Source organism: Pinus tabuliformis, chromosome 1_1 (assembly GCF_031772625.1).
Source record: "Pinus tabuliformis cultivar Carrire ecotype Pingquan chromosome 1_1, CPIR1, whole genome shotgun sequence".
Taxonomy (NCBI): domain Eukaryota; kingdom Viridiplantae; phylum Streptophyta; class Pinopsida; order Pinales; family Pinaceae; genus Pinus; species Pinus tabuliformis.
Window position 1 is genome coordinate 858662181 of NC_142297.1, and position 23126 is coordinate 858685306.

General features: G+C 38.0%; 1 protein-coding gene across 7 annotated transcripts; it reads left to right on the forward strand.

Moving 5' to 3' along the window:
- Positions 1-1088: 1088 nt before the first annotated feature.
- LOC149216984 (putative WRKY transcription factor 4) lies at positions 1089-17627 on the forward strand. Of its 7 annotated transcripts, XR_016251171.1 has the most exons (9): positions 1089-1256; positions 1345-1434; positions 1640-2882; positions 3101-3184; positions 3283-3377; positions 15163-15329; positions 15836-16719; positions 16856-17119; positions 17240-17475. XR_016251171.1 is itself a non-coding variant. In XM_089392919.1 (3 exons), the coding sequence occupies exons 2-3, from the start codon at positions 16311-16313 to the stop codon at positions 17008-17010; spliced, it is 564 nt and encodes a 187-aa protein (XP_089249045.1). In that variant the 5' UTR covers positions 8677-8910; positions 15836-16310; the 3' UTR covers positions 17011-17120. The 7 variants fall into 7 exon arrangements, 1 of the variants encoding a protein (XP_089249045.1); XR_016251169.1 differs by lacking the exon at positions 15163-15329; XR_016251168.1 differs by lacking the exons at positions 1089-1256; positions 1345-1434; positions 1640-2882; ... (1 more) ...; positions 3283-3377; positions 15163-15329 and adding an exon at positions 8678-8910 and having other exon boundaries at positions 17240-17627.
- Positions 17628-23126: the final 5499 nt, after the last annotated feature.

The following is a 23126-nucleotide window of genomic DNA, read 5'->3' on the forward strand; positions in this document are numbered from 1 at the left end:
AACCCCCAAAAGAAAATAAGCCCCCTTTAGCACTTCCAATAAATGAGATGCATCCCTCCCCGAAGGAGTCAGAACCTCCACAAGTGACAAACGTATGCACCCTAACAGGGCTCACTGAGTAATACTCAACAACCTCCGGGTCCTCCATACTTCCACCATGCTAAGAGTGCCAGATCAACAAACCATTGCAGCCTCCACCAACAAGGACCCATAAAAGGAAAGTTGACCATGGTATGTAAACCCTAGTTAAGAACACTGAAGAGAAAAGTCGCCCCAAAGGAAAACTTGCTTGCTTGAGGGAAAAAACATTGCACAGAGAAAGGAAAACCTCTAGCACCGCACTGGACTTACCAAGTGCGGGCTGGTTGACCAACAATACTTTAGACCCTAGCTAACATCCATCATACCTCCATCACTTCAAACCCTCCTTTCCACCAGAGCCTGCTCATGAGGGAGATGATATTAAAGACAGAAAGATGAAAGAAATGATTGTTGCTTCATCCTTATATAATGTGTTTGTTGAAATTTAAATGTAATGCAAAGTAAGAAAGGTGAATGAGCACTAATGAAACTATTGAATATCTTTGTGTGAGAGAGACGTGGAGCACTATAGCAAAAGTAGAAGCAAAGGCAGAGGATGAGTTATCTTTTGGAGCAATTCTCATGTATGTTCTACTACAAAATCCTCTTAGTTCAGATACCATGGTTCTCGATCCTTCTTACCAGTTTGGGGTTTCTAATTTTTGCTAGCATTAAATGTACTTCTATTTAAATTAGATGTATCTTATATTACTTGGAATTCTCTTATTTATTGAATGTAGTGCAAATGTAGGTAAAAGAAGGTGGATGAGCAAAGGTGGAGGAACAATGCTAAAAGTTTTGAAATATTTTTGTGTAAGAGAGACTTGAAGTAGTGTAGGAGAGTGCAAAGGTAGAGGGTGACTTTGGGTTATCCTTCTTCTTTCTTTATTTAGGGTTTATGCTTTTTGGTCATTGAATAAAATGTACTTTTCCATAATATCACTAATATTTTTTTTTTGTCTTGGATTATGTTTAAGATTTATTATAATATCTTTCAACGTTTGTTTAATATTTCTTATACAATTTTTGTTGTTTGGCTTGGAACATTTTGGTTTTCATTTAATATTTTATGATTTGGTTTTTATTGGATTTAGGAAGTGGATATATAGAGGCGGATCCTAGGAATGGTGTAGATTGCATAGGTGCAATTGGTGAATGGAAAGACCAAGGAGGAGGTGGGTATGGTTTCATGTGTTTGTTTATATTAAATGCATTCCATATTATTTGGGATTTATATATATGGTGAGTGCAATGCAAATCTAGGTAAAGGAAGGTGGAGTAGCGCCGATGAAACTACTGAAATATTTGTGTGAGAGAGACTCAGAGAAGTGTTGGAGAGTGCAAAGGTACAAGGTGAGTTCTCTTTTAGTTCCAACATGGATATTTTCTCGTTTCAATACAATGGTTCTCACACCGTTTCACATTTCTCACAAGATATTTTGTGTATTTGATAATTTGATTTTTGCATCATATTTCTCACAAAATATCTTGTGTGGTTGATATCTCTTATATAATTTTTTGGTATGTATTCAATACTTATCTAAGTTTTGTTGTTCAGGGTGTCCTTGGTTGGTCGTGGAGCTTTCTAGGGTTGGAGAGTTGCGTCTGTGTCTATCACTTCTTTTTGTTATACCTGGTTTTTTTGTTTTTTTTGTTAATACATTTGCAGTTGTTGTTGTGGTTATTTTTTTGTTCTTTTATAAATTTGATTTTTGTAATTGTTATGTTTGATGTTTTTTTGCATTTTATGAGCATGGCCATGCTAATTTGTGGTTTGGCATTTTGTTTCCTCATTTTTTATATAGTTATTGTTGTTGATTTTATTGTTCAATGGGTGGGGAAATTAACAGAAGACCTAGTAGTTCATATTGTGGGATTAGAGTTGATGCAAATTCCACACAAGTAGATGAAAAAGGTAAGGGAGAGGTATGTATAACTTGATTTTGTCTACATGATTTCATAATTTCATAGTGTTTTAAATTAACTCATTTGTTGATTCAAAATTATATATGTGCGTTATTTAGATTTAGAGGAAATGCATGTAAAGTAAGGTTGAATGCTAATGAAACTTTTGAATATCCTTTCATGGTGTTTTAAATTAACTCATCTGTTGCTTGAAAATGATATCACATGTGTATTTATTTAAATTTTGAGGCAATGCATGTAAAGTAAATTTGAATGCTAATGAAACCATTGAATATCCTTATGTGAAAGACATGGGATGCATTATAGGTGAGACAAAAGTAGAGGCGGAGGAGTTATGGTCCAAGACCCATGTATGTTTTGCAGAGATGGTTCTCCTCACCCATTTATTCAGGGTTTACAATTTTTGGCCTTACATAAGATGCACTTTTGCATATGATCATTCATAAAAATTTTGTTGATTGTTTAAGCTTTCTCATACTTTATTTTAGTTTTTATTCAATATCTCATGTTTTTTTAACTCTCTATGCCATACTTTTTAGTTTGATTTTTGTTGGTTTTAGGTGACGGAAAATTAAAGACAATTCTCAAGGGTGTTGTAGATTCTACTTGTTCTTTCGATGAAGAACATGGCTCAAGATGAGGAGGTATGTATGGTTCCATGTGCCTTTGATTAATTTAAAGGCATCATGTATCATTTGTGATTTATTTTTTATGAATACGATGAGATGCATTTAGAGTAAGGTTGAACGCTAATGAAACTATTGACTATCTTTTTGTGAGAGAGATGCGGGATGCACTATAGATGAGGAAAAAGTAGAGGCAAAGGAGTTGGAAAAAGTAGAGGCAAAGGAGTTATGTTATGGTGCAAGGCCCATGTATGTTTTGAATAGATGGTTCTCCTCCCTACTTATCTATTTAGGGTTTATGATTTTTGATCTATACATAAGATGTACTTACTTTTGCATATGATTATTCATAAGGGTTTTGTTTGTTAAAGATTTTTCGTACTTGGTTTTAGTTTCTATTTAATATCTCTCATAAGATTTTTTGCTCTCTGTTTGATATCTTCTAGTTTGGTTTTTGTTGGTTTTAGGCAATGGAGAAATAAAGACAAGTCTTAAGGCTGTTGTAGATTTTACTTTTGCTTTCAATGAAGAACACAACTCAAGATGAGGAGGTATGTATGATTCCATGTGTGTTTGTTTAATATAGAGGCATCACATATCATTTGTGATTTATTTATTTATGAATGCAATGTTATGCAAATAATGAAAGGAGGAGCAAAGTTGGAGGTGCACTAATGAAATGAGTGAAATATCTTCATGTGAAGATGGTGGCAATGAAGAAGAACGTAGAGGCGGAGGTGGATGGTGAGTTCTTTTTTATTATGTTATGAATTTGTCCTTGTTTCAGTTATAATGATTCTTTGCCTTCAACATCTTTATAATTTACGATTTTGGTCATTGTGTAAGTGTACTTGCTTTTGCATAAGATTATTCATAATATTTTTATCTTTGTTTATGTTTTCTCATAATATATTGCAATATTCATTAATATCTCATAATCCATGTCACTATCTATTTAATATTTATCGTGTTATTTATTGTGTTCTTTTAAAATTCTTAAAAGATTTTTTGGTCTCTATTAAATATTTTTGGATTTGGTTTTTTGTTTGGTTCAGTAGGTGGAAAAAAATCAAGGTAAGTCTTGTTACCACAAAATCTATATTCATCAGTGCAAAAGCCACAAGAACCTAGATAATAGATTTGTGTCACCAAGAGGTCAGCCACTATTACCTTGCCAACTTTCCTTTGCTCTTCAGGTTGGCTCTGCTCCAACTCAAGGGAGGTTTCTCTAATTATTGTTATTGGAATTGTAAGTCAATGGAGTGAAAAGGTGATTTAGGAAGTATATTATAGCGAAATAGGTTGTATAGTTTGTAGAAAGGATGGATGGCGAAATTGAAGAGTAGTGCCATACTCCGTTGGGTGAATGGGCTTAAATGGGAGGCTTTCCAAAAGGTGAAAAGAATACAATATGTCTGAAAAATACAAGTTGATTGCACTCCTTTGTTTTTCTATATTGATAATTTTGGAACATGTATGCAAATTAAAAGGTGCTCATATTGGCATATGCATGGCTTAAGTATGCACATGCCCTATACTCTAGCCTATGTAACAATGACTTTTCTACGTTTGCAAGTTATTGTTGTCCTCTCTCTCTACCAGGGCTGTTGCATAAAATCCAAAGATGATATCTGCTGAAGTGAGTTATTGCTGTATGGATCATCATCATTGTTGCACAATGTTGAACAAAATACTGACCATGGAAAAGGTTTAAAATACCAATACATTAACTTGCACTGATCCCTTTTCCCATGCACACCAATATGTTAGATGCGTCTGGACACCATTGTGGGAAAATATGGCTAAAGTCCAATTTGGATGAAATGTGATGTCTCTCTAACTCTTTTTGTTTATAGTATGTTTTGTTTAGTTTTATTAATAATAGCAATTAGATTCCAATGTACTTTTTACATAGGCAATTCAAATAGGCATGTGCCATCCCAGGCACCTCATTGTTGCACTTGGTGAAAGAGTGTGAGGTAAAAATAAAATAAATTCACATTCAAATTCTCTGGTCTGTTCTATCACCCTATTTCTTGTGTTAGGGATTTGAAGCTCGATAGTTGCAGCAAGCCTTCTTGGAAGTCATCACCAATATAGGTTGTACAATCCCCCATACCATTTCCTCGAGTGTTATTCCCATAAATTGGAAAATTGTAGGACTTGGCTCTTTTCTCTCGGGGTTTTATGAATATTGATGGTAAAGGCTTCTTATTGATGTTTGGTCTATAGGAAAACACTTTAGCAAACTTTGAGACATTTACTAACTTCCCCTGTGATATTAGAAGAAACTATGATGTGCGAAAACACCTTGGATGGTCAATCATAGGTTACTGCATAACTTATAAATTTAGATTGTCTCTCCCCTAGAAAGGACTGGATAAATTTATGCAAACTTGTTGTATTTACTTCCCTTAAGAACCATAAGGTTATTTTGTTAGTGACATCTTCTCCCAGGAAAGCTATCCTTGTTGGTTATACATTTTGAAACATTTAATGTATTCTTTGACTATTTTCTTGTAGATGACTTTTCAAGAATGCGATAGGAATGTGAACTCTGATATATAGTGTATGTTTGTCATCAATTTATCCATTCGTCATAATATTGCAAAACTGTCTTTGTTGAAGAACAATGTTGTGCAAGGGATTTTCTCACAACTTAGACAACCTCAACCAAAATCACACCCTTAAGAACTTTAAATCTAGGACTTTCGAAATTCAAGGAACAAACAACGAGAACCTCAATAGTATCCTACCAATATGGTATCTAGCAACATAGAAAGGTAGGTCTGAATAAGACCAAAATATCCCTATCGCTTTCTCAACTTCACCCCTTTTGTGCTCTTTAGGCTAGGTTGAGATTCAACCCTTAGGTGTAATATGTGAAGCAAAAGAAACTGTGCTTAAAATATAGCACTGTTAATAAAGGGGGAGAAGCAGAAGTGGTTTTAGCTAGAGGAAGAGGACTAAATGCAAAAAATGAGCCTTGTCCAAATTGAAGCCTTATTTCAGTGTCTCACTTTTGCAACTTCAATGGCTCCTAGATTTTCCATTTTGATGATGGTTAATTCTTGTATTCTCATTTGGTCAATGTTTTAAAATTGACATGGTACTTCAAATGGTTGTTTGTTGTGAAGTCCCTTCCTCGAACAATTTTCATAGTACATTCCACCTTACTGCACTCGGGTAGTTACGACAGGGCCAGACAAATTCCCTTCCTTGAACAATTTTCATAGTTTTTATTTTTATTTTTTTAATCTATAGAATATTATGAGAAGAACACATCCAACATAAAATCCAAAAAAATCCCCAAGAAGTTGATGAAAATTTTGCATTGGCGAAATAAAGAAAAATTGTGTGGGAATGGTAGGTGGAATTATCATAAACATAGTGTTCTCTCGAGTCTTTGCTGCAAATCTTTAGATATTTTCCCATCCAATCAATTTCTAATTCTGAAAAGTTTTCCCCTGCTATACATTCATCAACAATTGAAAAATATGTCCAAACTTGCTGCAAAAATACAAATACAACACTCTGTAGAGAATCCTGTCTGGAAAAAAAATCAGAACTGATAATAATGGATCAGAATGAAGTTTCTATTTTGCATTTTTTTTCTTATTTCTTGTTTGGATCCCACATGGTGAGTATTGAAAAATTTGTTAAGTACTTGCAAGTGTATTCAAATTTGTTTTGTATCAACAAGTTTGACCAAGCTTGATCAATCAATTATTTCAGGGTTGAGTCAATGAGTATTATTTTTACTAACTGACAGCTTTAACAAAATAAACATTACATTGAATGTTCTTTTCAATATTGTTAGGCATGTTTTATGTTGAGGGAGAATTGGCCTTACTCCTTTGATGGATGACTTCATGCCCAAGAATCCAATGCTCAACTTTCACATTTTTTAGTATTGTTTTATTTTTTTGGTTCAATTTAGTATATTGTTGGGGATGTATATTGCAATCAGTCCAAATGTTGTAAATATAGCATTTTGATGATTAGTTATGTTTATTTCTCTGTGTAGACTATTGCGACTGCATATATTTTCCTTTCTGGTAAGATAGAAGAAACTTATGTGCTTCTTTGAGATGTCACAATGTTGGCTTAGGACATTTGGCAAAAGAGGAACCCAAATGCAACCAAACATATTAGAGAAAAGGCGTGGGTTAAAACAATGTAAAACTTGATGTTGAAACATTTTTTATGTCCCTTTTTGCTAATGAATTTAATGGATCTAACATTTTGGATGTATTTTATGGATTCAATATTTATGTAGCATTCTTGGTTTGTATTTATGCAACTTGATTTATGATATTTAAATTTGCTTTTCCATACTAAATAGTGCCATGAATAACAGAAACATGTGTTACTCATGGCGGAGCAAGTTCTGTTTTCCACAGGTGTTACTCATGGTAGAGCAAGTTCTTCTTTCCACATTGGCCTTTTGCCTTTGCTTTTATCGTGCAACATCCATACAAATATCTTGTTTCTGCAATTAAGATTTTTAATGTTGCAGAAAATTCTTTAGCACAAGTAGCATGGAATTTTGTAAGTAATGGGTGAGGGTTCTAGTCTCTTTATCCTTGTTCTTCAATATTTTATGTTTTTTGGATTGCATGCATCTATGGATTTTCAACAAGACTAAAATTGCTTTATGTTACAGGGATTACAACCCTCTGCCTCTAGTGCAAGTCTTTAACGTTGGAGCTATCTTTCTTGCTACTAAATTTTTGAAGGTTAAACTTGGCCATTAGATGGACAAAGGCCTTGGTGGGGGGATTGTGATGTGACTCCTCACCAACATGAGGGTTAGCTTATTTGCTCTATGATCTAATTTGGTGTTTCTGTAGAGTGTTTAGAATTATAATATCCTCAAACTTTGCATAATGTCATCATATCTATATATATTCTTTTATTGCCCATACATCAATTCTTGCTAGGCAAGATATATTTGAAAGTAGGGGACTCGGTATTGTAAGTGACTTGTCAATTTGTGACATGCAGGCATCTACTCACTACAATTGTTAATTTCTGTGCAGATGTTGGCAATCAAATGCTAGATCTATATAAATAAACCAAGTCAACATCCACTTTATATGACATCAACTCTCCTCAAGATGTGAATAATAAATTAAAGTCTTCATATAAGAATATTATCCAAGTTTAGTCAGGTGAAAAGACCATATCAAATGTCATCGACATATGCAAGATGCCAGATTAAGAATTGCATATGCATATGCTTTAAAAAAAAACAATTTTTAGACTTTTTAGGGAAATATCCACCATTTGTTTGTTAAAAATATTTTCTTCACAGTAGCCTGAGTTTGATGATATTGCAAGTTAAACAACAAATATAAATCCATGTAATGCCAAGGATGCAAAGAAAGAGCACATATGAAACAATAAAGAACTCAACTATTGAGAGTGAGCTAACATCAATGGTAAGTTCAGGTAAAAGGGGTAACATGGATATACAAGAGCATTTGGTCAATACAAAATCTAGTCTTATTTAAGTTAGAGGTATCTTAATTAATTAATTTGTTGTTTATTTAAATATTGAGTGCAATGCAATGTAGGGAAAATAACATGGAGGTTAATTGATGAAACTATTTTGTTGTTTATTTAAATATCGAGTGCAATGCAATGTAGGGAAAATAACATGGAGGATAATTGATGAAACTATTGAAATATCTATGTAGAAACACTATATTATAGTGAAGAGGTAGTAGTAGAGGTGAGTTCTCTGTTGGTGTAAAAATCCATGCTATCTGCTATGAAATCCTCATGGGATCTTTGTTTTTTATTTCTCAAAAGATATTTGGTGTGTATTTTATATTTGTCATAAGATTTTATGGTCTCTATTTAATATTCTTCTATTTTTTAATGTGCAAGATGACCATGGACACTTTTTGGGATCATAAAGAAGAATTTGTCTACTATTTCTCTTTGTTTTGTTTTTGTTATTTTCATTTCTTTTTGCTATTGTTGTTGCTATATTTTGCTATTGCTTGTTACTTTGTTCTTATACAACTACGGTTGTTATTTTTTTACATTTTGTGAGCATGGCCATGCTAAATTGTGGTTTCACATTTTGTTTTTCATGTTTGTTTTTTATTTATTTATTTATATATTTTCATTTCATTTTATTTTATTTTTATATACCTTTGTTCATGGTTTTTGATTTCCCTTCAAATTAAGGCAAGCCTTAACAACTCATATTGCGGATTTAGAGTTGATGAAGATTGAACAAATGTAATGGGCAAAGATGAAAGAGGTATGTATGAGGGAGTTCACTAGTTTGTTGCTACATAATTTAATGGTTCCACTTTGTTTTAATTGAATTCTTTTGTTGCGTCTTATATCATGTGTGTTCATGTATAAATTTATTATAGGCAATATTGGTAAAGGAAGGTAATTGGAATCTTCAAGCATAAGGCAAGATTTCTTCTTACTGAGTAGAGTTTGTAGATATGGATGAAACAAAATAGAATTTTTTTATCCAAGTTATGACATACTAGTTTTCATCTACAATTGGGAGGGGTACTAAGCACTTTGTGCCACTGAAGTGTGTGGGTTTCTTACATGTGTATTTCAATCTCAACATTTTCATTAAAACATGAGACATTTGTCTTTTTAGCCCCATAATATCTACATTTTTCTATATTATCACTTCATAATTAAGTAGAGTTTGTAGATATGGAAGAAACAAATAAAATTTTCAATCCAAGTTATGACCATACTAGTTTTCATCTATGATACGATTGGGACGGGTACTAAGCGCTTTTTCAATCCAAGTTATGACCATACCAATTTTCATCTACAATTGGGAGGGGTACTAAGCACTTTGTGGCACTAGAGAGTGTGGGATGCTCACTGTGTATTTTGATTTCAACATTATCATTAAAACATGACACATTTGTCCAATTAGCCCAATAGTATCTACAACTTTCTATATAGTTGCTTCATGTTTTTATGAAAGAGCTAAAAACATCATAGACTTCTTCCATCATTCTATCATATAGGAATGCATGTTTGACAAGAACTTATCATAGTTAGGCAATATAATGAACATAAAAAAGCACTTTTTCAATCCAAGTTATGACCATACCAATTTTCGTCTACAATTGGGAGGGGTACTAAGCACAATTTTCATCCGGGAGGGGTACTAAGCACTTTGTGCCACTGGAGAGTGTGGGATGCTTACTGTGTATTTCGATTTCAACATTATCATTAAAACATGACACATTTGTCCTATTAGCCTGATAGTATCTACAACTTTCTATATGGTTGTTTCATGTTTTTTATGAAAGAGCCAAAAGCATCACGAACTTCTTCCATCATTCTATCATATAGGAATGCATGTTTGACAAGAACTTATCATAGTTAGGCAATATAATGAGCATACAAAATTTGGCCTTCTAGAGGGCTAGGAAAGAATGCTCCAACTTTGACCTCATTCCATCAACTCCCTTTAGCTCTTATCCTACATATTTCTAGAATTCTTCAATCAACTTTAGTTGGGCCTTAATTCATACACTAATGTATCTTGAAACGAACCCTCATACTTCATCCTACATATATGTTTCTCGGCCTTAAGTCCACACACTAACTTGTCTTGAGACCAAGCCTTAGAAAAACTAGGAACATAGACTAGCTAAAACCAAATAGGGTCTCTAACTAGACAAAAAGGTGATGAAAGTGAGCCTTAAAAGAAACAAATGAATTAGAAGATTGAAGCTATGGCTTTCTCTTCATTCTCAACACCTCTTTTACTTAGCAATTAATAGGATTCTTCCATCTTGCCAATTCATACAATAATGTGACTCCTGTAGAGGGTGAAACAATTTCGAATCCTTCTCTTGGGGTTAAGATCCATCATCGTCATATCATGAAGCTACATGGTTCTCCACCCTACTTTGTCATGCTCGTATAAGGTGGAGGTCCCACACATGTTTGCTCTGCTCTTTCGTACTCATGATAGGTGTGACCACTTCCGATGGTCACTTGTCCAAGCTTTGCTGCTTTATAATGATCTCATTACCCCGGGCATCAACATTGGTATATTTAAGCAATACCCTCAAAATAACCTAAGAATCCAACAACTAAAAGGAACATGATCTTTTATTAGACGAGAATAATGACTTCTTTGGGTGATTAGTGAGTGATCTCGATGGCGGAAAACAGGGCTTCTACAGGAGTCTTCCACGGTATTGCCCAGTCCGGCCTAATGGGCAACATCGATCCACTCAACTCGGGATCCAATCGCGCACACAACAAATATGTCATTAGCACTACGATCTCGGCCAGAATTTTAACGGAGATTTCTTCTCATGAACTAGAGAGCGAAATCCTAGCTCTTGCACAGTCTCTGTTTGGATCCAGAAAGATCTCTTCCCCTTCGAAACACATGCTTCTTTAGAGATGTGACAAAGTTCTAAAAAATCCGCTCTCACAAAAAGCAGATTTGCCCTCGCTCCAGCTAGATCTGGAGTTTCACTTGTGTCTCGGCTCTTACTCTGGATCGAGCCCTATCAACGCCGCCCCCATTGGATTTCTCATCTGGCACAGAGCGGCCGAAGAAGGAAAGAGATCTGTAGAGGAGAAACTTGACGCCGCTATCATAGTATCCAATGGTTGCCCGAGTGTTTAGTGAATTTGATCCCTAACCCATAAGACCACGCGTTTGGAATTAATGGAAGCCGCTCTGGATCTGGCGATAGGATTTTGTATCCACGCCCCCACCAGGGTGAAAACAAGCAGAAGTATAGAGCAACAGTAGAAAGTGTTGGGACTGCATTTGATGATGGCCTTTATGGATCGAGCAATGAGAAACGTCCACTGCCTACCTTACAGGCAGAAAACAAGAAGGCGATAGAGAACATTCACGATCCCAGGATGGAAGGCTATGCCGACCGAGATCAGATGACTCAAGCAATGGATTGGGATCCATTTCGACCAGATCTATCAGATCCTGAGTACCTTACAGCATATCGACCTCTGTCAAGGACAAATCCACTCACCACAGCGCCGGATCTGATACAAATGTTTATCAGAACATTGCAAGGAAGCACTGTCTGCAAGCGGATCTGGAAGGGGAGGCGGATACAAGAATTAAAGTGTGAAATCCAAAATCATCTAGGCATATTAGTAAGTATCCAAAGTTTGATTTATTCATGACAAATTCTGTAAGATAATCACACACTATAGGACTACATCATTGCTTCAGACTCGACCATCATCCTCAATTTGTGGCTGTTCCACATTCTTTCTCAGTTGAAGCATCCATTACAGTTCCCTAATTTCCCAACATTTGGTTAAATCTAGGTATGCTCCGACTTGCACTGGGACATGCACATCTACAAAAATAACTTCAGTTCCCTAATTTCCCAACATTTGGTTAAATCTAGGTATGCTCCGACTTGCACTGGGACATGCACATCTACAAAAATAACTTTGGTGACTACATATGCTCCGGGTGAGGGAACAACCTCCAACTGCTACGAGAAGCATAATTGAAGATTCCACTGAAAAAAATGAGAGTGCTATTTTTAATGTGGTGATTGTTGTTGAAGAAACAATCGAGCTAAGTTTTTTTTTTGCAATTGCAATTGCATTGACTAGAGCCATTGTCCAAAAGAGAGTGACAAGACTTATAGAGATTCGCAGACCGTAGACCGAGCTGCATGTTAATGATAGAAAAAGGGAGGGAAGGTGAAGGACGTGAAGAGAGGAAGGAGACTTTAGAACAAGAGGAATGAAAGGGGAGGACTAGAGGTTACTAGAAGACGGATAAGGTGGCTATGGATACTACTTGCCAAAACTAGTCATGCATGCCATGACGTAGATTGAGGTGAGCACACGAACTGCCACATTAATTGTGTAACATCCCCAACCCCCAACTAGGCAATGCTACTAACCCATAAACCAAAGTTCCCCAAAAACTTCTACCAAAGCGCATAATTACTGATTTCAGATATTAAACCCTAGCTCATTGCCAGAGCCCCTATAACTCTGTGCAAACCCCATTGTAATTTTGTCCCCTGGGTATTAACTATTGAAGTTTCTAAGTTTACTTAGTTTAAAAACCCCTCATGCACCTTTTCTGATTTATTCCTACCTACTTGTTATTTCTTTTTAACAACTTATTTACAAAGTAAATACTGAAAATAAACACCAGTGCATGCTCAGCATATTACAGATCAACAACTAAAAGAAACAAGAACAAATACACCACATGACACCATTATTTTTGGACCAATGTCCCCCGAAAAACCCAATGCGGGAAAACCGGTGCAGCTATTTGAGGGTTTTCTTATTAAGCAATATCAGAGTACAATTTGGATGCCGAAACTGGCCTACCCAATAGAGAATTTCCTTAGCAACTATACCTCACAGTTTGAGAGAAATCTCCTGGCTGAAACCCCGAAAAATCCTTCTGGCAGCTCTTCAGCACAAAACTGCTCATGCAACCTCCACGTCTGCCCAATTTGGACTGTGTCAGCCCCTCTCTGTCTCATGCTAGCCCTGCATCAGCCCCAGTAGGCTCTGCGTTAGCTCTAGGAGCCTTTGCGTTAGATGCGCTGACCCCTCTGGTGCTTTGCGCAACACTTGGCTGCCTTTGCGTGGCTCTACGTCACCCAAATTGGCTGCTGCGCTGTTCTCCTGACACAATCTCTGCCTTCTCTGTTTCTCTGTACTCAATGCCTCTCAGCTGGTCTCTCGATCACTGATTCTATCTCTCTTAGCAAACCCCGCTCTAGAGAATAGAATGACTGATCATATGGTGTACTCTTTAAGTGACCCTCAAGCCTCCTCTTATATTTTTCCTGTTGACATATCAACGGGCGAGATTAAGTCCCTAATCAATGGCTAAGATTAGATCTTACTTGATCCATGTCTTTTGGACCACTCTAACACAGATTCATATTAATACACATTAATATTTTATTTTTCCTAAGTTTAGACTTAGGGACTCCATTAAAAATATTAATTATTTTGATATCTCCTGATTTATTTAGAATCTGCTCAAACCCTTTCTGGGTATTGGAGATCTCATGTGCCCCAACCTCTCCACCAAATTTCGTGGCTAGAGCACATCCAATGCTACCCCAAATCAACATTAACCATAGCATTGAATCCATTAAAAACGTGTACAATTAATGAGTAATTAACACAATGCTGTAGCCATTAACATTCACATAGTAATTAGGGTTTGCACAATAATTTAGAGTCATACACAACAAAGTATATCTAACTCATAAAACTCTCTTTAGTAAAACCCAATAAGTACATTACCAATCTCACTCCACTAGCTAGAGTTTATGCACAGGAAAATTAAGGTTTAAATACAACATATTACGTTCATGCACAATGGAACACATAGACATAAATACCAAACCCTAACTAGGGTTTCCAACAAGAAAACATACAATTATATGCATGGCACATAAACATAATAAATTGCATAGTAGACACTTCTCTACAACTAAAATCCAAGTGGTTGCGTGCTCTCCACGTTCCACCCTACCACAGATCGCGTGGTTCATAAATCTCAACCACGGGTCACCCTCGAGCCGAGGGTGCAACTCCACATGCAACGGTGAAAACCAATTAACAAACACATATCCTCGGATGAGGTATTAACTTAGAAAACACTACTCCAACCACAGGCTTCCACTCTCTTGAACCTATGCCTAAGTGGCACATCCCTTATTTGTGCCCTGCCAGTGTTCGGTGGCGCCCACCTCTTCAGGGTGCCTTACAGCCAGCCAGAGATGGTCTCAACTCTGGGCTTATAAGTTACAAGAGCTCGTGCTACTCTCTAGGCACCTTTCCAGCCATAAACCAAAATAGCTTCTAGCCAATGTTAGGTTCCAAGCATAGGGCTCACCAGCTCATCGCACAAAAACGTAGTTCACCAAAATGATGGATAATGGATGCTGGAATGAATGCCAAAATGAATGAACGTGTTCTAGAATTGTCGTCTTAGGCAAAAATACACCTTTAAATATGCAAGGCCCCACTCTGCCATGTGGCACCCCTTGAGATCAAGTGGGCCACAAGTGTCCTTTTTCACCAACCATAACTGTAAAATAGAATGCCACCTACCACAAATATTATTAGAGGAAACTATTTAATTCATTATTTAGTGGGCTTGGTTTAGATATTGTGCATACTATGTTTTAATATGAATTAACACTTACGAAAAATATAATTTTATTCAGGAGCAGTCAACTTATGTTCCATTACCATATATGAATCTGCCCCTATGAAAAAATGGCTCCTTTTTGTTGTTGATTTACCATTAAGTGCCCACTTGGACTTCAATGATAAGTTGATCTAAGTAGCAAGACTGGCCGCAGACACAAGGTTATCGAGCGTAATTAATTTAGCTGATATAATTCTGGTAACACTTGTTGCTTTAATGATTATCTAGTTATGCTGGCAGCCAGGCACTTATCTGGTTAATATTTCAATGAATCCGTCCCTATGCAACATATGGCTAACAGTTGTTAAGTTGGTCTAGGATTTACCTTCCGATCCTGCTGCAAGACAGTGTTTTCATTTCAAAGCTCTGCTGCTACTGCTGCCTTAGATATTGTAAAGAATGAGGATGGCAGCTGCTCCGGCTTTGCTTTCAAACCTCTTGCCAGTTCCAACCTTAGTTCAGACATGCAACCTTTGGGAAACCTGGTAATAATCATGCAACTCTTTGCCTCTGGCTTTTTGGAAACACAATTTGGTAACGCTATAGTACGATTTTTGTTTTTGAACAAGAGTGCAGTCAAGTATTTGACGTTTTTTTGCTTTCCACGCCTCTGTAAAATTCAGTCCTGATTAGAATAGAATAGAAAAGAAACGGCAAGATATAATGGGTGCTGGGCTAGATTGAAAAATAGGGATCAAGCTAGAAAAGGGAAATCCAATTTGGGCTATACTTAAGGAACTAGAAATGTATTTCTATTTGGATTTGTCACCCAATTCAAACAATTTCAATTTATAGGGGATTGTTTCAGCTGCACACACCAATAGACTTAGATGGGGCTACAATGAGCATGTTGATCTTGAGCTTACTGGAATCCTCTCTCTATAGTTTTATAATTGATTGATTTTTCCATTTTCTCTCTCTCTAGATTTTATTGTAAGTTAGTAACATTGGAAGTTGAAAAAGTAACAGTTGTACGGGTTTTATCTTGAAGGCAACTTTTGGTTACAACCACCACCAGTCTCTAAAAGGGGTTTAGGATGATGCTCATATGTGGACTTCGCCAATCTTTAGCAAGACAAAAGTGCCTGTGGCAGATTCTTAATCTGAACCACCAACGACTGGCGCTACTGCTATGCAAGTTGTTCCTCTTCGGGTTGTTCCTTCACAGGCAGCTTCTATTGAGGAGCAACAACGAAGGCAGCTTTCAGAGTTTAACCAAACTGCAATAGTTCCTTCTACTGGAATTGAAAGGCCTTCTGATGATGGGCGCAAATATGGGCAAAGGCATGTTAAAGGTAGTGAATATCCTCAGAGTTACTACAAGTGCACACACCCTAGTTGTCCAACCAAAAAGAAGATTGAATGTTCTCTTGATGGACATGTAATGGAGATTGTGTACAAGGGTGTTCATAACCATAATAAACCTCACAAAAGTGCCTGTGGCAGATTCTTAATCTGAACCACCAATGACTGGCAAAACTGCTATGCAAGTTGTTCCTCTTCGTGCTGTTCCTTCACAGGTAGCTTCTTTTGAGGAGAAGCAACAAAGGCAGCTTTCAGAGTTTAACCAAACTGCAATAGTTCCTCCTACTGGAATTGAAAGGCCTTCTGACGATGGGCGCAAATATGGGCAAAGGCATGTTAAAGGCAGTGAATATCCTCGGAGTTACTACAAGTGCACACACCCTAGTTGTCCAACCAAAGAGAAGATTGAACGTTCTCTTGATGGACATGTAATGGAGATTGTGTACAAGGGTGTTCATAACCATAATAAACCTCAGCCCAGTCGTCAGATGGGAGCTGCTGCTGCCGCAACCGCCCCTCGTGAAGAGGGAGAAAGTACCGAAGGCTGTGGTTCTCTTGTCAAAGTTGAAGGTGGGTTGTCTTGGGAAAACACTAAATTAGGGTTAATGAAAGTTAATGATGCTTCAAGTTATTCTCATCAAGGGAAGAGTGAAGGTCTTGAAAGCCTAAAGGTCTTTATCAGCTTCTGTTGTTACTGATCTTTCAGATCCATCTTCTACCCCACCGCGAAGGCAAAACTCTAATCACCTGGAGTCACTAGGTACACCGGAGCAATCATCAATTTCTGCAAGTGAAGATGATGATGGAAGGACACAGGTGGAGAAGTTCTCTGGCAAACCCCTAATCACCTGGAGTCACTAGGTACACCCGAGCTATCATCAATTTCTGCAAGTGAAGATGATGACGGAAGGACACAAGTGGACAAGTTCTCTGGTGAAGATCTTGATGAAGAAGAATCTGATTCAACCAGGTTACTTTTATTAGAATTCATATTAGATTGTTCATTTGGTAGAAGCTATTTGATCATTTTTTTAGTTGTAATTGATTACTTGCTCTAATATGCGTCAAATGCTTCTCTGAAAATTGACAGGAAGAAAGAAACCGATACGATGGACATCATAGGGGCAACTAGAACTACTTGCTCTAATATGCGTCAAATGCTTCTCTGAAAATTGACAGGAAGAAAGAAACCGATACGATGGACATCATAGGGGCAACTAGAACTATTCAGGAGCCTCGTTGTTGTACAAACAACCAGTGATATCGATATCCTTGATGATGGGTATCGCTGGCGCAAGTATATGGACAGAAAGTAGTAGAAGGCAATCCCAACCCAAGGTATCCTAAATTATTCTTTTCTTCATACTGTGTTTTCTTTGTACTTGATGGTCAATGTCTGTAATTTCCTTGAAATTTTAAATTGTCATGTATTTAACAGTATTTAATAACAGTCAGATGAATTCTGGTAAAGTTTATGCGTTTTGTTTTTTCTAGTACATGTCCTGTAAGTTTATGCTGCAATTTGGTATTTAAGAATGTTGCAATGTTTGGAACATGGAGTTTGTAGATTGTTAACATATCATAACAGTAGAAAGTAAGTCAAATTAAGTTCTGTCAAAGTGTACATGTCTGATACAGAACTATCTGACGTGATAATTCTAGCATAATTTCAGCAGAATACTTGGAAAAGAGGATAAGGACAGAGACAAAAAATTGCAAAGTATAAGCTAACGTAAGTTAAGCTTTAGAAAGTAAAAAATATGCTATGTTCCTGTGTAGCATAGATACTAGATAGGAGAGTTGGAAGATATTTGTGGTTGAAACTTCGCAAAATCATGGGGGTGATACATCTACACCCCCTCCAAATCTTCTGAGAGGATCTGCACTTTGCCTCTTGGAGAAATCACAGACCTGATTTGCCCATCATGTGTTTCCTTGTTAGGAGTCTCCTCTTTTACCTGGAGCATTGAGTCCACTAATATTTCAGGATAGGTTTTTCATTTTAGGTTATTATGACTGTTTTGGAGATAAAGTTTAAACCTCTCACAGAATCTGAGTTTTACTTGAATCAACAAGTAACTAACCCTCTTCTCGTAGTTTTTCCTTAGATGTTTTCCATCCATTCTTATATTTATTTGGATTTGTGTTTTGGGACTTTAAAGTATTTGCTTTGATGCCCATTGCTTTAACTCTGAGAGGTTTTTAACTTGATTTTAGATGAGGCCTTGCTTGATTTGTGTTTTGGGACTTTAAAGGATTTGCTTTGATGCCCAGTGCTTTGACTCTGAGAGGTTTTTAACTTGATTTTAATGAGGCCTTGTTTCCATTTTGTATTTTGTGTTGCAGAACATTAAGCCTATCTTTAGATAGAGTTTCTAGGAAGTTATGATCATACAATAATGCTAAAAATTCCACATTTACATCCCCCATTTTCTCATAAAGGATTCTGATTCTGTCTCCTCATCAATGTCCTGCTGCCGTGTATCCATTACATCTCAATTCTCTTGCTGCCTGCTTGGTTCAGAAGTTTGGGAAGGGAAATTGTGATTTCTTTATTATAGCTTTGTTGGAGATTTACTTGAACATCTCCATTGGTCCAAGTCTCATTGGGAAGGGGAATTGTGATTTCTTTATTATAGCTTTGTTGGAGATTTACTTGAACATCTCCATTTGTTCAAGTCTTAGGATGCTCTTTGCTTAGCTCTCTGTTATCATTCATGTTGTTTAATAATTTTTTTTTGCTAGGGTCTGGTTTGAGAAGGGTAATTGTGATTTTGAGATTCCTTGTCCAAGCTTTTTTGGTGATTTACTTGACAAACTCTATTTTTTAGAGTCTCAGGACTCTCTTTTTTCAGCTCTTTGTTTCTCATTCATGTTGTTTAATGCTTCTTTTTTGTTAGAGTTTGTCTCTTGATCTTCCTATTTCTTTCTGATTTGTTTTAATTTGTAGGATTTATATTTAACCTCTTTGAAACCATATTGATTAGTTTTCTCCTTGTAGCTAACTTTCTGGTTTATTGAGCAGTCCCACATCAGGTGCCTATGGTTATGGCAAGTTTTGCCTCCAAAGGGTATTTGCTTGTCTATATTTTGTACCCATTCTCTGTAATGTGAACTAATAATGTTTGTCTTAATATGGTATAGATAAAATAAATTAAGTGCTAGCCTTCTTTGGGTTGCTTGGTGTACAAATGCACCTTGCTGGCATATATGGTTCTTGATCATATTTGTTTCCTTGTTTCCATATTTTTCAAGTTCTCTGTTTATGCTCCAGATTTGTGCTATTTAAACTACTTATTCTCCAATCATGGGTTTCATTTAGGAATTTCCCATTATCAGTCATAATCTATGTGGGTTGTGGCAGCAGATGGAAATAAACATTTGCACATTTGTTGCATGTTTGAACATGAGGCTTTCTAGGCCACCTTTTCATATCTCCCTTTCATACTTTTCCTTTATGAAGAACTCTACTGACTAATGTCTTCCACTGAGACCTTTTGTTTTTACATATTAGAAAAATAAACAATATTACTAAGTAAACAAAGCTTGAGCTGTCAAAATAAACCAATTCTTGTGTTGATTTTTTTTGATGAATTGCTGATTTTTCTTTCTGAAGCTTCACAGAAAAGCATATTTTGATAAGATTTTCCATGATATCAGTGAATCTAGATAGTTCTTATGATATATTTATAGCTGTACAACCCAGCATAGATAGTTCTTATGATATATTTATAGCTGTACAACCAACATGAGGGACGTGTAATGTATAAGTTCGATCCACACTTAAGTGAAGGATAGGGTTTGGGTGTACCTCGCTACTGCCTTCATTGTCACAAGTTGCCTGCTAGACCACAGCCTAGTAGGGTTAGATCAATTGTTTGGAAGACTGTACCATTGTTTGGCAGATTGTACCATCTGCCACAGGCATGTTGCTAATGGGAGGTCACAGTTTCCAAAGTGGAGAAATCACCTTACTTTAACTCTTTACGCCCTCAAAAAAGTTTGCACATCCAGGGATTTGATATTTTTGATAGGTTTTCTCTTCCAGTTTGACAAAAAATGGGCCATTGGATTGTCTTTGAAGGACATACAGTCTTCTTGTCCATGTATAATGACTGGTGCAAATTGTATGTCACTTTTTCGGCTGCTACATTCTAACTCCTTTATGACTGCATTAGAAGAGGCTGACGCAGTCCTTAGAGGCTGATGCTAGGGTTTTTCGTGGGGCGGATTGGAGCTGGGGAGTTGCCGGAGTGTTTATTTGGGGTTTTAGCCAGAGCATCTGTCTCCGAAGCTGCCGAGATTTTTCTCTGTTGGGTGAGCCGGATTTGGCACCCAGATTGTATTATGAAACTGCTTAATAAATCAAACCCTCAAATAGCTGCACCGGTTTTCCTGCATTGGGTTTTTCCGGGAACATTAGTCCAAACATAACGGTGTCATTTGTGTGCTTGTTTTTGTTTCCTTCAGTGGATGATCTGTAATGTGTTGAGCATGTGCTTGTGTTTATTTTTCAGTATTTACATGGTAAATAACTTGTTAATTAATCAGAATAAGTAGGAAGGAATAAATTAGAAAGTACATGGAGGGTTTCTAACTGTTAGAATTAGAAACTTCAACATGGTATAAGAGCGTGGTTGCAGATCACAGGAGAACTGAGGACATTAGCCGAGCAAAGCAGCAGCAGCAGAAAACAACTGTCCCCAGTGACAAAAGCTGTTCCTAGCAACAAAACAGCAAGGAAGGGGTGACGCAGTGCCTGCGTCATCAAGTTCGGGCCAAGAAGAGGTTACACAAAGGCTGAGGGAGGCAAAGACAGGCTCACACAGAGGCCAGGAGGGATGACGCAGTTGGCTTAGGAAGCTAGTTTGTCGGTGCTGGGACTACACAAAGCCTAGGAACCCTCACCTTCAGGTTGCTGGGGTTTAGGAGGCTGTGGATAAGTTGTAGAGTGGAGATGGTGGGGTACTGTTGTCAGAACAATACCTAATAGGGCAAGGCTAAGGAGGAGGGAGTTGCTACCGAGGGTTTCTAGCCGAGAAATTTGGATCAGTGTTGTGTTGCACAGACGATCAGAGTAGGGGGCATCTCGACATCGACAAAAGGATTTTCAGGAGGGAAATCGAGGCTCAGAGGGAGTCACATCGAGAATTTCCAGGAGGGAAGTAGAAGAGCAATGGAATGGCACTACACAGAGTAAGAGACTAGGACAGACTAGACGGAGCCTCAAACTTTGTAGTTTGGAAGGCCAAAATCTTATCCGTACTAGACAGGAATCATGTCAAGCACTTCGCCTTGAGGACGATAACTATCCCATTTGACCCAACCCGGCTGATAACGACAGGTACGAGGATGCAATGGCGAGGGCTAAGAGTATCATCCTTGCCGGGGTCAAGGATCGTGTTGTACCACATATTGCCGAGAAGAACACGACACAGGAGATGTGGGAGGCCCTGACCAAGTTGTATCAGCGTACTTCCGTGTAGAGGAAGATGCTACTAGAAAATTAGCTGCGATCATACTAGATGTAGAAGGGAGAACAGATCGACCCATTCCTCGGTCGATTGAAGGAGATCCAAGATCAACTGACTTCCATAGTGGCAACGCCGGATCCAAAATTAATGGTGAGAACAGCCCTAAACGCAGTCTTAAAAGACTGGGAGGTGTTTGTCTAGAGCATACTGGGCAGGGTGACCCTTCCAGATTGGGAGGAAATGTGGGTTGCTCTTTGCCAAGAAGAGATCAAAAGGCTGAGCAAGGCGGGAAGCAATGACAAGGGGATTAGAATCAAGAAGGAGGAAGAAGATGTTGCCCTAGCATCTGAGGGAAAGCAGGAGAAACGGAAGAAGAAGGACCTCTCCAAGGTCAAATGCTTCCACTGTGGGGAGCTGCGTCATTATACGACCCAGTGTCCAAGGAAGAAGAGTAAGGGAGAGGCCTTCGAAACCACGACAGCGCCAGCAAGGGCAGAGAAGGAAGTGGAGACAGATGATGATTGTGCCATGAGTGCTCATGTGCCACTTCAGAAGAAGTGGGGAGACATCGAGCTGTAATCAGGAGGACTACAGGGGATGAGGGGCAGGATCCTCGAGGTACCCATGATCCAAGACCTTGCTACGAGAGCCCTGAAGAGTAGTAGTAGTGGCGATGTCAGTAGAGATGGATGCGGATGGAGTGACAAAGGGAGCTACAGTGCAGGATTCCCAGGACAACGTGAGGCTAGCAAGCTGCAACAGTGCGACAGGCACGAGAGTGTTGCACCGGTGCAGGATGGCACAGAGAGGTGTGCAACGATGCGAGATGCATGGAGTTGTTGCAACAACGCAGAGGTCAGAGAGGGAGCACTTACCAGTGATAGAGGGAGCTTCAACATCAAGAGTGTTTCTAGCTTGATGGAGATGTCAGAGTTGGGAGATTAGTTACTTACTTCTCAGTAACTAAGTTGCAGTGTAACAATTAGTAGTGGTAGTGCTATGGGTAGCATGATGCAACATGATGAGAGGGGTTGCAGTGCAGATGCAATAGTGGCAGTGGCAGGGCCATGGGCAGCAACACAGATGCAAAGAGAGTTGCAGAACAGATGCAGCAGCGGTAGTGGCAGGGCCATGGGTAACAGTACAGGATGCAGCAATGCAGAGGATGTTGGGCAGCAGGCCTAGCATCAGCACAGGGACCAGTGAAACAGGAATCGCCGATTCCTGCGATTAATCGCGACTTTGGATCGGCTCGGCGGCAGAAAGACTCGATTCGAAACTCTACGTGTCAACTCGCGTTGACCGAGTTTCACTCGTGGTCAACGCGAGTTTGACTCGCGATTCCTCCGATTTTCCCGACTCTGCGATTTGTTAGCGAGTCCCGCCAATTTCAAATAGGGTTTTCGCCCCTCGGTTCCGGTTTTGCGTTTAGAAAATCCGTCGATTGTTTAACGGTGACCGTGATACATTGGTTGATAGCGCGTTTGGAATCTTGGATAGCGC